The 14,643-nt window shown below is 44.5% G+C and overlaps 1 protein-coding gene across 3 annotated transcripts in view; it reads right to left on the minus strand.

Moving 5' to 3' along the window:
* Positions 1-6,571: 6,571 nt before the first annotated feature.
* pex14 (peroxisomal biogenesis factor 14) overlaps positions 6,572-14,643 on the minus strand; it is a 43,736-nt gene continuing 35,664 nt past the window's right edge. For all 3 annotated transcript variants that reach the window (XM_030118656.1, XM_030118657.1, XM_030118654.1), the window contains 2 exons: positions 10,168-10,259; positions 6,572-8,517 (listed from right to left, as the gene is read on the minus strand). In XM_030118656.1, the coding sequence (XP_029974516.1) occupies positions 8,058-8,517; positions 10,168-10,259 (552 nt within the window). In that variant the 3' untranslated portion in view covers positions 6,572-8,057. The remainder of the gene's footprint in view (positions 8,518-10,167; positions 10,260-14,643) is intronic.

A 14,643-nucleotide genomic window follows, 5' to 3' on the forward strand; every position in this document is an offset into this window, starting at 1 on the left:
TTAAAAAGACCGGTTTCAGTATCACAGCTGTGACCTTCATAAAACAGAGCAGCAGGCAACAGGTGGGCATCATGTGTGTGCTAATCTTCCACATTATGGTTGTTGATAACAGACACTGCGCAGCGCTTGCTCGGTTAAAACGCAGTAATTCAATATGGAATACATCAGCAATGTGATATTTGTAGCATGGAAGAAGCAAAAGGTTGGGAAGATTCTGCTGCGGCTAAGAATAGAAAACGTCCATCATTCGCTTTGGGTTTCTGTTACCAGAAGAATTCTGAGGACCGCAGACCCTCCAAAACAAGACATTGGGCGTCCACTGAGGGATTTTGGGATTATTTTTTTTAACTTGCTCTCCTCCCCTCTAAGGGCATGAAAATGCGGCTTGTGTTTCGCTGTGACAATCCGTGCCAGCGCTGGAGGACAAGGTCGCCGAATGCACGGCCTTTCCTCCTTTTCACAGAGAGAGCAGCCTCTTTATCCATCAATCCTCACACGTCTCCTGTTGGCCCGAGGTCTGGATGCAACAGAAGAAGTGAGTCAGAGGCTACATTTAACAGCCTGCGCCGACATACTGGACATTTTCATCTTAAAACCGAAGGCTAACTTTAGTGAACGTCTTCCAGAGAAGATTATCGTGATGAGAATTTAGTCAGTTTCTCAGTAATCCCATTAAAAGTAACTAATTGGCCGTTTCATTTCAATCTCAATGTGTACATTTCATTATAAACCCTTTGCTGGAAATGGAGACGATGGACGATCAAATACATGATTCAAACGTGACCTTAAGTGCTGCTTCTGTGGGATTTCTAGAATTTGAGAACTTTATGTAAACTAACTTTCCCTCCATCTCTCAAAACGCTACAAATGCAGAAGATAAGACCAGCTCTGGAGTGAAGAAGCCGTTAGAAGCCCTCGCTCGGCTCTCAGACTGTAATTCGTCCGCCTCTCTCTCTCTCTCTCCCTCTCGCTCCCGCCCGCCCGGTCACTAGCATGCTTCAGGTGTTCCACAGTCGGGCCCTGTGATTAGTCTAATTTGCACAAATGCTGGCGAGCGGCGCACCTGTTGCCCCTGCGCCTCCTGCAGCCGCGGTCCCTCAGCAGGCTGACAGGCCTTCCCTTGGATAATCCAATCTCTCCACCGGTGCAGGACAAGGGCATTTGTTTTTTCAGCCTCTTGTCTCCCCTCATGTTCTCACGGCCACCAAGCTGCTGATGGCTCATTATTGAACCATTCATAAATACCTCCAGCCTGGACCCACCTCGCTTTTTTTTTTTTTTTTTTTTTTTTTTTTTCACAGCCCGCTGCTCTGTTCCCTCATTGCTCCTTTACCGCTGCCTTCCTTCCTTTACCTGTCAGCGAGGTGAGTAAAGCTCTCCTTCAGGTTCAAAAGAGGCCCCGCAGCCTCGCGCATGACAGCCTTCCCAGTGTCTCCGTACTCCATTTGGATTTGAAACAGAGCCAGGAGGAAAATCAAGTGACACAGGCCACACAGAGCGGGAGGGTGAGAGGGAGGGAATGTGATCCCACTTGATTGTTGAGAGTTTATATAGCGAGTGATGACAAAGTGCTTTATGACTTTGCAGTGTTTGCCGGGCCCTGCGATTGAAGCCTTATACAGGCAAAGCCCCCTGGTGACCTTGGCTTGTCAAATGTTCTCATTTTCACCAGGAAGGAGCCGATGTTCAGCGGCTGCTCAGAGCTGGCGAGCTGCTTTTAGAGAGACAGCCGCAGAGAGCTTTTGGAGGTGACCCATGCTTCCTTACTTTACACTGCTGAAGCACTATAGAGGAAATGCATCAGTCAGAGAGAGAGAGAGAGAAAAAAGAAAACCATTAAATAGTGAGCCTATGTGGAATATTAAACCATTAATATTTAAAATACAAAGACAGTAAGAGTTCAGCCATGCCAGCTGCTCTCTGATGCCCGGCGCTCTATATCGCTGCACTTTGAGCTAAATGCTAACAATGACGTGAAAAGAACTCAACCAAAAACACCGAAGGGGAAAAAAACAGTGTTTTTAAAGCACAGGATGGCTGATTTGCACAAATTCGCATATACAAAGAATGGGCACTTCCACGCTGTCATGGTAACTCGTGGTCAAATATGCAAAACAACTGATTTATCAAAGTTCCTTTTGTCCTATGTGATGCACACCATGCAGAGTTTATGTAGTGCTTCAGATGCATGGTTTAGAAGTGTGGGACGATCTGAAAAAAAATCATGTGCGCACAGGGAGAACATGCAACCCTACCCACAGAAAGACCTTCATGAACCAGGGTTGATACTGCAAGACCAAGTTTGACTGTCAGAAATGCATGAAGCTGAATGTTTACATGATTTGACTATAAATTCTGATTGCTGTCCAAGTAATTATACTGTGCTGTTATGAGACATCTTGGCGTACACCGATTTCCTCAAAGAATGAGATAATATTTCCACATACTCTGAGGCTCTGAGTCCCCGTAACATCAGGACGGTGCCAGTAACCCACTGCACCACCAGGTCATGAAATCTCCCTTCAGCAACCGGTCAGTTTTAGCATTTTCTGCACGGATGTGCTAACAATGTGAGATTGACGACTATGAGGTATTGTTACTGCGGAAATCATTTCAGACAATCAACTGTTTGAACACCTCATAACTTCAACTTAATGATGCACTATCTAAAAAACAGGAGGTCGCCAAAGTTAAAAATCAGTCCACTGAGGAAAATGCATGTTCGAACAAACTTCCACCACAGTTCATAGAAGAAATTGAGACTTCTATCAAAGATGCAGCTGTCTGAATCATTGTCACACAATTACCAAGAAAAGTGAGGGCATCCGTCGAGGATGTGTCGTCTGGAAACTAGATGATGTTGAAAGTTTGGTGCCAATTCGGAGGAAGTCTTAATAGACAAACAAAGACTTGAGCGTAGTTAATAACCCCAGTCATAAATTTCACATCAATCTACTGGACTGCTTATGCTCTGCTTCGTCCATGTGGATAAAAAACTACACTAAACATGATAAAATGCAAAAAACAGTAAACTGTGGAAATGAAATAAGCACATCTTCAAAGTCGGATTGGTGATCTTTACAGCAGATGTTGGTGACTTCAGTAGAAACATGAATTCCCGTGGAGCGAAAGGATGTTTCCAGAAGGGTAAAGCGACCGGCGGTGTTTCCACAGGCCTGAGCTCACATCAAGAATTAACATCAGATCGCTCCCAGATACTTTCCGCATTCATCTTATCTCACAGGGAAGAGGAAGGATGAGCGTTTCATCCTGAGGTCTCTGCTTCCTGCCGAGTCGGTGACCTTTCCTATGCAAATGGCACGACGCTTCCCCTTGGAGGCGGATGTTTAGGAGGAGCTTGCTGCTTAAAGAAGCGGACTTGTGATCTTTTCTCACTGGAAAAAACAAAAACAAAAAAAAAAGTGACGAAAAGGGATGATCGTTGGAAGTGGTCGGGGAGGAGTTTCAGATGAGCGCAGACGGTGCGGACAGAGCCGGCCGCTGTCGTGGGGCTGCTACGGGCTAACAACTCTTGCATTGATCCAAGGAGACACTCAGCCCTCTAACCTGCTGAGTGCTCAGTTCCAGTGAACAATGGAGTTCAGAGCGCGTCGATACACTATCCTATTGAGTGCTCTCCGTTTAGCAGCAAGATTGATGAGGTTAAGGCTCCCAACCGGGGAGCCAAATGGTGTCAAAACCAAGGTGTTGCTTTGGACAAACAGTTCCTCGCTGCACTGCTGCCCCGAGAGGCGCTGGCTGTACGCGAGCATGACGACTCTAACCAGGAATCGTATTTGGACGCGCGCGTGGTTTCTGAAAGGCGTATGCAAACTGCGCGGAGTGTTAAAATGCAGATTAGAATATGAGGGTGAGATAGACGGCGCTTTCTGGACAGGAATGTGCTGCAAATCCCCCAAGACACTAAATGATGTACAAGTGGATTTATTACAGTAGGTCCCTATAAATCTAAGGTTGGCCTGAACTCCAGGGAGAGGTTAATGGATTACAAAGGGATGTGGTATCGAACCTCGGAGAAGTTTATACACCTCATCAATATGTGAAATGCTATTGATCATTTAGGCCTTGATAAATTAAATTCATGCACTTGATAAGACATGATGATATTGAAACTGTCCAGGATCAGGATCTTTTGGACCCGTCATGATGAAGCATGCATCAGGAAAACAGAGAGAGGCTTTTTTTTTTTTTTTTTTTTTTTTTTTAAGAGTTTGGTTAGTTTATGTGAGTAGGTGTGACCGTCAGTGTTTAGCTGCACTGTAATATTTGGTAAATCAGGTATTTGAGAAGGGGTTTACAGCCTTTCCTAAAGGCAATCTGGGGCCTTTAGGAAAAACATTTAGAAACACCTACATTAGGTAATATTGCTTTCATAACACCAACAACAATGCTGCAAGCAGGCTGACCGCAGCGCCTGTGGGGTTAGTGGTATATCCACCATCTGAAAACTACACCTCAAACATGTATGACGGAGCTGAGACAACAGCAGGACACCAACGAAGAAGATGAGCTCCAAGGTGAGTCTGCTGGTTCCCGACTGACTTACAGATGAACAGTACCTGCAGCGCAAAAGTGTGTGAACACAACGTCAAGTCAGAGTGAGAGACTGAAACTGAGAGTTGGACTCATTTCTTAAACTTTGTGAGAAAGTTTTTGTCACTAAATACACACGGCTGGAGACGCCTCAACAAAGATCAAGCATTTCTCAAACCCATCAGTCATGTGCCCCAGAGTCTACAGCCAGTGTGTGTTTCTTAAGTCGGTGACAATGCGTACTTTACAAAGCAAACTGGAGAAAAGCTGTTCTTCAACAGTTTCATTCATCCAAGTTTGAGGTGGAACCAGAAGGCCTCAGTCAGTCTGGCGCTTTGAATGAAAAGAAATAAAAACTGCTTCGTTCACAAAACTACGTGTATGAAAATCTTTGGAGGTAAAAAGCTGCACTGCTCCAATCAAGTGTTTGCTGTCGATTTGCATCATGGGTAATGTAGGCAGCAGGAGCTGATGAGGAATAAGAGAACCAGTTCAAACGTCTGTGTCTAGAGCTTCATGAGGGAAGCCTGCAAGAGGAGAACCGCAGCTCAGCTTTCGCCTGGCTTCACGCTGAAGTCTGTGCAGCGTTTGAAGAGAAAAGAGCAGTTTGGCCGGAAATAAGAAGACGAGCCTGACAAGCTTCGTCAGAAGAACCACGGTAAACCTTGACGATGCATACCCACTTTTATCACTGCTTTATTTCTGATGTAAAAACGAGCATAAACGTGGAAATTAGTCACGCTGAGATAATTTACACCAATTGTATTTAATTATTTGTCAGTGGTAGGCTCATCAATCTAAAGAGGAGGAAAAAACTGTAAATGAGACAGAATTAGTCAAACTGTAGTTTTCAAGCCCGTAAGTTCAGAAAGCCCTGTTCCCACTACAGAAACCAAGACTGATGAGAATCTGCCCACAGAGATAAACAAACCTTCACCCAGGCAGGGTAGAGCCATGTCACTTACTCATTTCTGCTGAGAAAATGGTTGAAAGTCCCTCTTCTGTCATGCTTTCAGAAGATCCAGTAAAGAGTGATTCATGACTGTGCATAAACTACAAAGTGCTACACTTTTCTAATCCCCATCTGGGCTGACCTGGTTAGAACAGCTGATTAATCCAGAGGACATCGTACATACATTAAAAAAATGTTACAGGGGAAAAAAAGGTTGGTATGAGGCCTCAAGTGATTTTTTTTTTCAAAATCAAGCTTTTAAAACTGCTAAAAAAAAAAAAAAAAAATCAAGATATTGGATTAAAATATGCTAGTTTCTGTTCTTAGAGGTACATCCAAATGAATGGAACATGCAAAATCATTTTTTCCCCTAAAAACTGTGAAACTACTACATACTTTAGTTCAGTGGTGTGAAATTCCTTTTAGTTCAGAGAACCACAAACAATCCGATCTGATCTGAAGTGGACTGGGTCTGTGAAATTACAGCCTGTTGCTCCTCAAGGCTCCAGTGTTTCTGCAGCCTTCAGCATTTCTGGGACAGTATTTTGATTTACAAAAGAAACACGTACACTGTCTGGCCTCATGATTCTTGACAAGATACTTAGTTTATTACTTAAAAATAAAATATGGAAATCAGACAATTTATTCATTTAGAGGACAAAGATGATATACTGGATGTACAATATTTCATCTAAAGTTATAGAGACCATCAGAAAAAATTAACCTTCTTGCACCTGTAAACATAAAAAATAATCTGAAAATCTTAATCGTTCTGTGTCACATTTGTGAAAAATGTTCACTTTAAATAAAGTGTGTCAAGTTGGGATGATTTCAAATAAACATAACGAAGCTTCTTCTGGAGATGAACCAGATTTATTACAGGGTGGGCCGATACGTGATACAGTGCTGAGCAGGTTACAGAGGACCAGTCCTTTAAACCACAGACGTAATGACACAATGATTCAGTGCTTATTTTAACAAAAGGTGTCCATCCACCAAAAACAAAAACAGACTTTACAGTATCGTTCAGCACTTTCACTTACTCTCAACTGAAAAAGCTCCAGTTCGTCCTGTTTTCCTCTGACGGAAGAGGAAACGCGGCGAGAGCTGATATTCCTTCTTCTCACTCATGGACTCTTCTTGTCAGCTGCACACTGAGTGAGTAATTCAATAAGTCAAGTATTCATTTATTACTTTCCTTTTCAATCACGGGGCTTTTTTTTTTCTACTTCCCCTCCATCCACCTCCACACGGAGAGAGATAGAGAAAGAAAAAAAAAAAACAGCAATACAAGTTCTGCAACTTCCATGTGTGGCGGCGCTCGTCGCCTTACTGCAGCTTAATTACAAAATATTGGCGCCGTTTTCTGTAAAGATTACTCACTGTAGGAAGCCCCACGTAATTTGGACCGGAGGGTTTGTCACAGAAAATGATACAATGCAACTGGGCTTTCTGTATTAGATTTCCGCTTTTAGCCTCCTTGACATTTCAAGCTGCATGAACTAATACATCTGTTATTTGTTGATCATTTGATTATTAACATACTTCACAAACCAAATCAGCTGCCCTGCTGGAGACACAGATACAGCTCAGCAGACAGTCTGGGTTGGGTTTTTTTTTTTTTCCTTTTTTTTTTTCTTTTCTAGCTGCCACACACACACACACACACTCGCGAGAGATGCACAATTCAAGCCCTGGGTGAAAAAGGAAAGCGGGGGAAAAAGCATTTATCTTCCCCTCCTTTGAGCGTACGAGCACTCTGACACCGGTGTGGAACAAAGCCCGTCATCACATTCTAATCTCGAATTTCAGGGCTTTTATTTCACCCAAATGCCACCCTGCTGGCCTTGTGAATTATTGACAGACTGACAGCAATGCGAAAGGACACATAAAAGAGGCTAAAAGCTCCGGCCCTGGAAGAGCTTGTCCTCTCCTATTGCCGTCAACAGGGAGACAAACTCTGCTTACGCTCCACCTGAAGCTCGCCGTAACTTTGAGCCTCAAGCGCCAACATATGATTCCTGACCCGGAGCTGCACTTGTACAGCGGAGACATTGTGTGCGCGCGGCGCCGCCTCTTTGGTCTGCATAAGAGCCTCGGTACAATTACAAGGACACTAAGGCAAAGCTGTGAATTATCTGATTAAATCGTGGAAATTAAAAGCAGTAAGTCACACGGTCGGAGCTGCGCGCGGCCAGCCTGATCCTCCGTTCTCCTCTCGGGGAAAACGCCGTTTTCGCTCGGGTCGCTGTGCACGCATTCAGTTTGCCAGATGAAAAGCAAATGGTGGTGATCTGTGTGTCACCACACACTCCAAGTATTTGTCACTTTTGCATCTCTCACACCCCCGGCCTGCCCCTCGGTCTCCACCACAGAACGACGGTTTACAGTGACAGGTTACAGACACGAGAGGGAAAAAAGTGGATGAATCGAAGAAGAAAACGGCGTGTGTGTGTGTGTGTGTGTGTGTGTGTGTGAGAGAGAGAGGCGTCATGTGGGCAGAGACGAGGCGGGAAGGTTGGAGAGGCGTTTCGGCGCTTCCTGCTGCGGTCTAGTCCACCTCGCTCTCGTTGCTGGCGCCTTCGGGCCGCCTCAGTTTGTCCACCTGTTCGTTAATCTGCCCATCGCCGCCTCGCCGGTCTTCCGTCTGCATGCTCAGCCCCCCCTCCTCCTCTTCCTCCTCCTCCTCCTCCTCTTCGTGGTTGACATCGTCCTCGTCGTCCCTCTTCTCCTCCTCGCCCTGCACCTCCATGCGGACCTGGTCTGGAGGCAGCGCCGTGCTGATGTCCCCATTGAGAACGTGGGCTCCGTCGGGCCCTCCCAGTGCATCCTGGGAGCTGTGGAGCGGATCTTTGCTGGGGGAGGAGTTGGTGGACTCGTTGCTGAGCGGGGAAATGTCGCTGCTGCTGTTGGTGTGGTTCACGCCGGGCGAGCCGGACGCTGACGGCGGCATCAGGGGGATCTGCCACGACGGGATCTTGGGTATGGCGGGAGTGGAAGGGAACTGCCTCCTGCAGAGGGGAGGGGGGGGGGGAAGAGCAGTGAAGAAAACTGACTGACAACCAACTAGCATTAACAAATCAGACATGTCTAAAACAATCGGCCCCACTTCCTCCGGCGGCGTGAACGTAGCCTGAACACAACGCTGGTTCACATGTTAGCATGCAGCCACACACCAGGCATGCGATTTAATTCCGGTAATTGCAGCAGAGAAAAATAGATTTTTTTCCCCCCAAACAGCCAGATGTTCACCACACCTGGCAAAGCTGCTCTAAGATTTTTTAATTACACCCACTGCAGCTTTTAAGATCAAAAAGACAACGTTGAATGGTTTCAGCACTTATTGGTGTTTAGAAAAAAAAAAAAAGGAAAGAAACAGTTTGGAGATGATTCGGATCATTTGAACGGGACATGAACGGGTTTGGAGACAGATGGCGACACGCAGCTTTTATGCTGCGATTCGAGCCTTTGCCTGAAAACTCAACGTGAGAGTCAGAGCCGAGTCAAGAAAGCAAATGACAAAAGGGATTATTGCTGATTAGAATGTATGAGGTGAACAAAACATGCTCAACTAGACAGTTCTGAAGCAATTTAAGTCCTTGCTGGTTTTCTGATGTACAATCTTACTGCAGGCTTCATTATAGACACTGATACATAATCATGCATGCTAATGGGCACGGCTGAGCTGGGCTGTGCCTGACAAGATTGAAGAACAAAGCTGGTAAAAATGAGGCGATATCTGCCGGTGTCTAGTGAGACCTCGGCACAATAGTAACACAAAGTGCCTCAGACAGAGCAGCCACAACCGGATTTCGACGATGTTTTTTTTTTTTTTTTTTTTTTTTTTTTTAAGAATACACATTTTTCATCTCACATTGCAGATTTCTCCCTTAATTTAAACTGGAGACGCTAAACTGGAGCAACCATACTGCGTGTGGATAGCCTATATATAGCATATAAAAGCATTAAAACACAGACAACCAGCTGATGTATGCTAATTGGCATGTTGTGAAGTAAAAGAAATGGTGCAATCAAGCGAGCAATTTGCAAGAGCAATGGGACATTACGTGTCTTTTGTTTCATTTATTCAAACTTTTCAGGGCAGTATGGTACTGTAACAGAGAGCAGAGATGATTGCATCAGGGCGGTTCTCTACTTGATCATCTCTCTTTGAGCTCAGACCTGCGGGGACGGCGTGCAGGCTCCGACTGAAGGTCAACTTATGAGGTTTGCTGGAACACTTTCCACACATGGGAAGCTCAGACGGCCGTGTGGGACCGGCCTGCTCTGGGAGGGGCACCACAGAGCTCCGACGGGGACGCAGTGGCAGGAACAATCTGGGATTTGGATTGTTTGCCATTTCCCCAACAGGCTTTGGCTTTATTTATTTTGTACCAGGAAAGGAAATATATTGTTATTTTTGGGGGGCTACGGAATCCAAACAGCTACTATGATAACTATGATGTGAGAAACATTTGGACGTTCGCCATTCAAACCAAAAATACTTGGTGTGAGACAAAGTGAGAGACAGTTTGAATGGACCACACAGAGTAACTCAAAAGTGTACATAAGCGCTAAGTCCTAAAGCTTCCCATACACTCAGACACACACCCACACACACAGACTGTTTCATGTGTCAGGGGTCTGGATGACTTTGTTACCTGCTGAGCAGTAAGCCCTTCAAAGAGGCGATCTCAGCCTTCAGCTCAGCCACTGTCTGGTTGTCCAGGATGCGGTTGGTTGAGGACGATGCCTGTCGGAAAAACACAAGTGAGATAGAAAAAAAAAAGTGCATGCGCGCACACACAAACACACACACACACACACACACACACACACAGTTCTGAGGTCACATGCTGGGTCGCAGCACAAAGTCAGTTTACCTGTAGGTGTTTCAACAGATCCTCGCTGCTCACTGTCAGCGACATAAAAACAAATACACTTTTTTTTTTTTTTAAAGCTTAAAAAAGGGATAAGCTGGTCAAACAAATGTGGCAAGTGCAAATACTAAAGGCCACATGTTTTGTGTAGTTAGGACATCTTTCACCATAAACATCAAACCGCCTGTTATTGATGACAGAAGGGAGGACAAACAGACTTAATGCAGCCACCTTTATGCAGCCAGAGAGTCCGGTGAGTGGGAATCATGCAGCTTTTACATAATTTTTTCATACTATCTAGAAAAGATTAGGCCAGTGCGCAGTGTTTTGGATAATGACTATATTGGACAATGGCCACATTCATGAAGGCAGACCAAAGCTTAGCAGTTTGTTTTGTTCTTCTGGTCTTTTATCAAAGGCACGTGTTATCACACACACAAACGGCGCTGCGGCGTGAAATGCTACAGGGTTCAACTGAAAAGCATTTGAATGGCAAATCGCTGACGAAAATCTGTCTCTGTGGCACTTTTTGAGGGATGGACTTTGGTTATAGGAGATTTAAAAAAAAAAAAAAAGGATGAGTTTTGAGTTTTACTAAAAGACAAGAATATACTGATAAAATCAGCAGCTGCTGGAATGTCTGCTCAACTAATGCCAATAATTAGGGTTTCTATCAGGAAAGTGTGCAAAAAAAAAGTGTGTGAAGAATCCAACCATTTCAGAAAAGACAGGATTATGTGGCTACAACAGCAAAATGTTGAGTCGGGGAAGTACAGCGCTGGTCTTCATTTTTAGTCCACTGTCCATAAAAAACACAAACCTATGTGAGAGCGGACAGACTGACGAGACCAGGGGGAGTAGACGGAGCAGACGAGGAGAAAAGTGGGATAAAAGAAAAGTAAAAACTGTAATTAAGACTCTCCTGACTCACCAGAGGAAGCTTGTTAGGAAGCGCAGACCCCCTATCGAGGGGAGAGGGATAACTTGGACTCTTTCGCTTGTAATTAAATCTAAGAGAAATTAATTGAATCACATCTGAAAGGGATCAGACTCATTTGCGGTGGATGTAGTGGGAGGCAGAGGAGGAGAAGTGAAGGGAGACTGAAACAGGAGGCGAGGGGGTAAGGAGGCTTTTTTGGCCTCTTATCGGCTCCTAAACCCCGTTGATAAGGAGCCTGGTTTTAGAGGTGCTGCATCGGAGGCCTGCTGAAGACACTCTTATTACAGCCGTCACCTCATTAGAACCATCTTAATCCTTCGCCTCCCCAAGGCACGCGTATAATAAGGCTGGATCCTGCTTCTCTCTCATTTTATGCCGGGGAAGAAAAAAAAATTAATTGCTGCAATGGGCTGCGCTAAAAGATTTCCGAGACACTGAATGAGCTTAAGAAAGAGGCCGATTTCTCCAAATAAGTGAAATGTGATCATTTCGCTATAATTATATGACACAGCCTAGGAAAAGAAGGCTTTTGGTGCAGACTTGTTAACCACCAGCTACATACATAATATGCATTATCTACAAAGCAGCCCCATATAATATCTCACATCAAGGCTTGTCACACAACACTAACTCTGACATATGTCTTATTAAGTCTGAAGAAACCTAATTAAATGTTGGGCCAGGGCTGAATTTCAGCTCAGAGATACATTATGTCAGTGTGTGTACACACACACACACACACTGACACACACGCACACGGGCGCTGTGTGAGAATGGTGTGTTAAGTGCACTAGGTGCTTGGGTGGAGGCTGAGTGGTGGGGGTATCAGTAACGGCGGAGAATTGAAGTGCGTCAACTTTAAAAGCCCCACCTGAAGTGCTGACACGTGTCCAATAGAGCGTGCGGTGTGTAAGTCGGGATGTTTCAACAAAATGCTGATCCAAATATTTAACCTCTGCAGTTATTCACCACCTATGATTACTAAATGAGGGCGTTTTAAAAGCAGTTCAAGACACGATTCCTCACCTAAATGCCACGAGTTGAAGGAATCGTTTCTATTTAGATTTAATCCCCTCCATGTTTTATTATCTTTTTTTTAATCCACCTACACAAATCCATGCATGTGTTTTTTCTGTGTTAGTAATCTTAAATGCTGGGTAATAGCTTTGAGCTATTTTATAAATATGTTTTTACTCCGAGTGCATTCAGTCAAAACTATATTATCTTGGTACTGACCTTGCTCTCCTTGGCAATGACAAAACTTAGAGTGAGTTTTTTTCACTTTTAAGAACTAAATGTTTACTGTACTGATCTGTCACATAAATGTAGCTGTTCAGATGTCAAACATCTGACATCCAAAGTTTTCTGGTGCATATAAAAAGTGTTTTAGGAAAAACAAAAAAAAAAAAAATCAAGATTCAGAGTTGTGAATGTGCTTATCTCCTATCTTTTTTTTTCTGCTGTTTGCTGTATACCCCACGTCTTAGCGTACAGGTGCAGGGCTCTGAGGGCTCTGTGTGGCCTGAAGAGGGGGGGATATAAGTCTCCACTTGGCACCGCGCATCGCAGAAAGCTTTATGCTCAAGCAAACAAACAAACCAAACAGCCGAAGCAAAAACAGCGCAAGGTAAACCAATCAGAGGGGAGCTATACCTATCAAATTATCCCCCCCACGCCGAGCTGTCTCCCTGTGTGTTTTCACCAAGTAAACACTGGTCATAGTAAAGATTTCCTCTAACTGGTTCAGAAGCCTTGTAACTAATACGTCTCAGGTGGGCGCCTGGGTGTGATAGAGGTCGGCTTATTTCCGCTGGTTAAATAAGTGCTTCAGAAGAAAAAAATGAAAAAAAGAAAGAAAAAATAATATATATATTACAAGCAAAGGAAGAAGGGGGGGGAAAAAAAAAAGACCATCAACTCTTAGCAGCACCCAAGGACGGCAGCGCATCTGGCTAAATGAAGATAAATGCTTGTGGACCATTAGCAACAAGATAAGATCTTTAACAAGCCTTGTTTAAGAGTGTCTGAAGGCAAATTAATTCACAGTTATTCCGCCGGCAGACAGTGTGTTTTCGTGTAACACATGTATATTTATGATGGAATTAGTTTCAAAAGGAAGTCCCCAGAGGAGTGTTTTTGAGTGGAAACACTGCTACAGCGCAATTGATTTCACTCTATTTATGCACTTTCCCCACTGGCAGTTCGTCTCACGCGAGCAAGGGGGTGGTTTCTAATCTTCAATGTAGTATCCACTAATAAAGAGAACGATCAGCGAGTTGAGACAGCGGGGCAAACACAGTTAACAGGCAGATTTGTAATGATAATGGAGCAGAAATACACTCGGCTGTTTAACATCGGGGATGAATCATCCCGAGGCAGATCCATCCTGAGCACTGCTGGAGGAGCACAGAAGCACATCTTTACACAATCAGTGGAACTAGACTATGGTGAAAAGAAGCAGAAAATCTGGAAATGTGGGGACATGAGTCAGTCCGTCTAAACCGGCTCCCATAATGAGGTCCCCGGTTTTGGGGACAGACGCGCGCCGCAGCCGAGCGGTTTCAAACTCGGAGAAATGTTTACTTAGCAGCTGAGGGAAACAGAAGTCTCCATATGTTTTGGGTTAAAGGCACATTTCCGTGTTGAGAGGTATAATTGCTAAGCGTGGCGCGCTTTGAGCAGCGTGGTGAAGCAAACCCTGAAAACCGCAAACGGTGAATGATAAGTAGCTCCCCAGCTCCAACATGTGTTTCTCATCAAATACCCGAGACCTGAAAACAATTTCCCAATTTCCCCCATGGCCGGAGACAACAGAGGGCCTGGTGTCGACTCACAGAGAAAATTTAAGATCAACACTATAACTATAAAGCAGAGTTTATGATTTGTTTAATGGGTGTTTTGATGGGAAATATACTTTTTATACACTACTGCTGTCCAACAAGGCACTCATAGCAAATGAAGTAGACATTTTTTAATTCAATCTGTGATTTAGGGATGACGAGTGAAAAGAAATAACATCCTTTTAGGCTGTGGGGAACTCATTGTTTAAATTGGACCTCCTGTCTGAAAAAAAAAAAAAAACATATCTAAAACATTTCCGTTTCAGATCAGCGTGGACTCAACTCAGATCAGAGCTCCAATGTATGCGCTGCACACGTCACCGCCTGGCTGGACTGTTTTCTACCCCACGCACGGAGAGAACGGGACGCTGGCAACCGGAAGAGGCAGAAAATGAGCTATGAGTCGTCAGCCTTTGATAAAGCTCGCGCGGGGGAGAAATCCGTATTTTTCTTCCTGGTTTGTGCCCGAGCAGATGT

This window comes from Salarias fasciatus, chromosome 20 (assembly GCF_902148845.1).
Source record: "Salarias fasciatus chromosome 20, fSalaFa1.1, whole genome shotgun sequence".
Classification (NCBI taxonomy): domain Eukaryota; kingdom Metazoa; phylum Chordata; class Actinopteri; order Blenniiformes; family Blenniidae; genus Salarias; species Salarias fasciatus.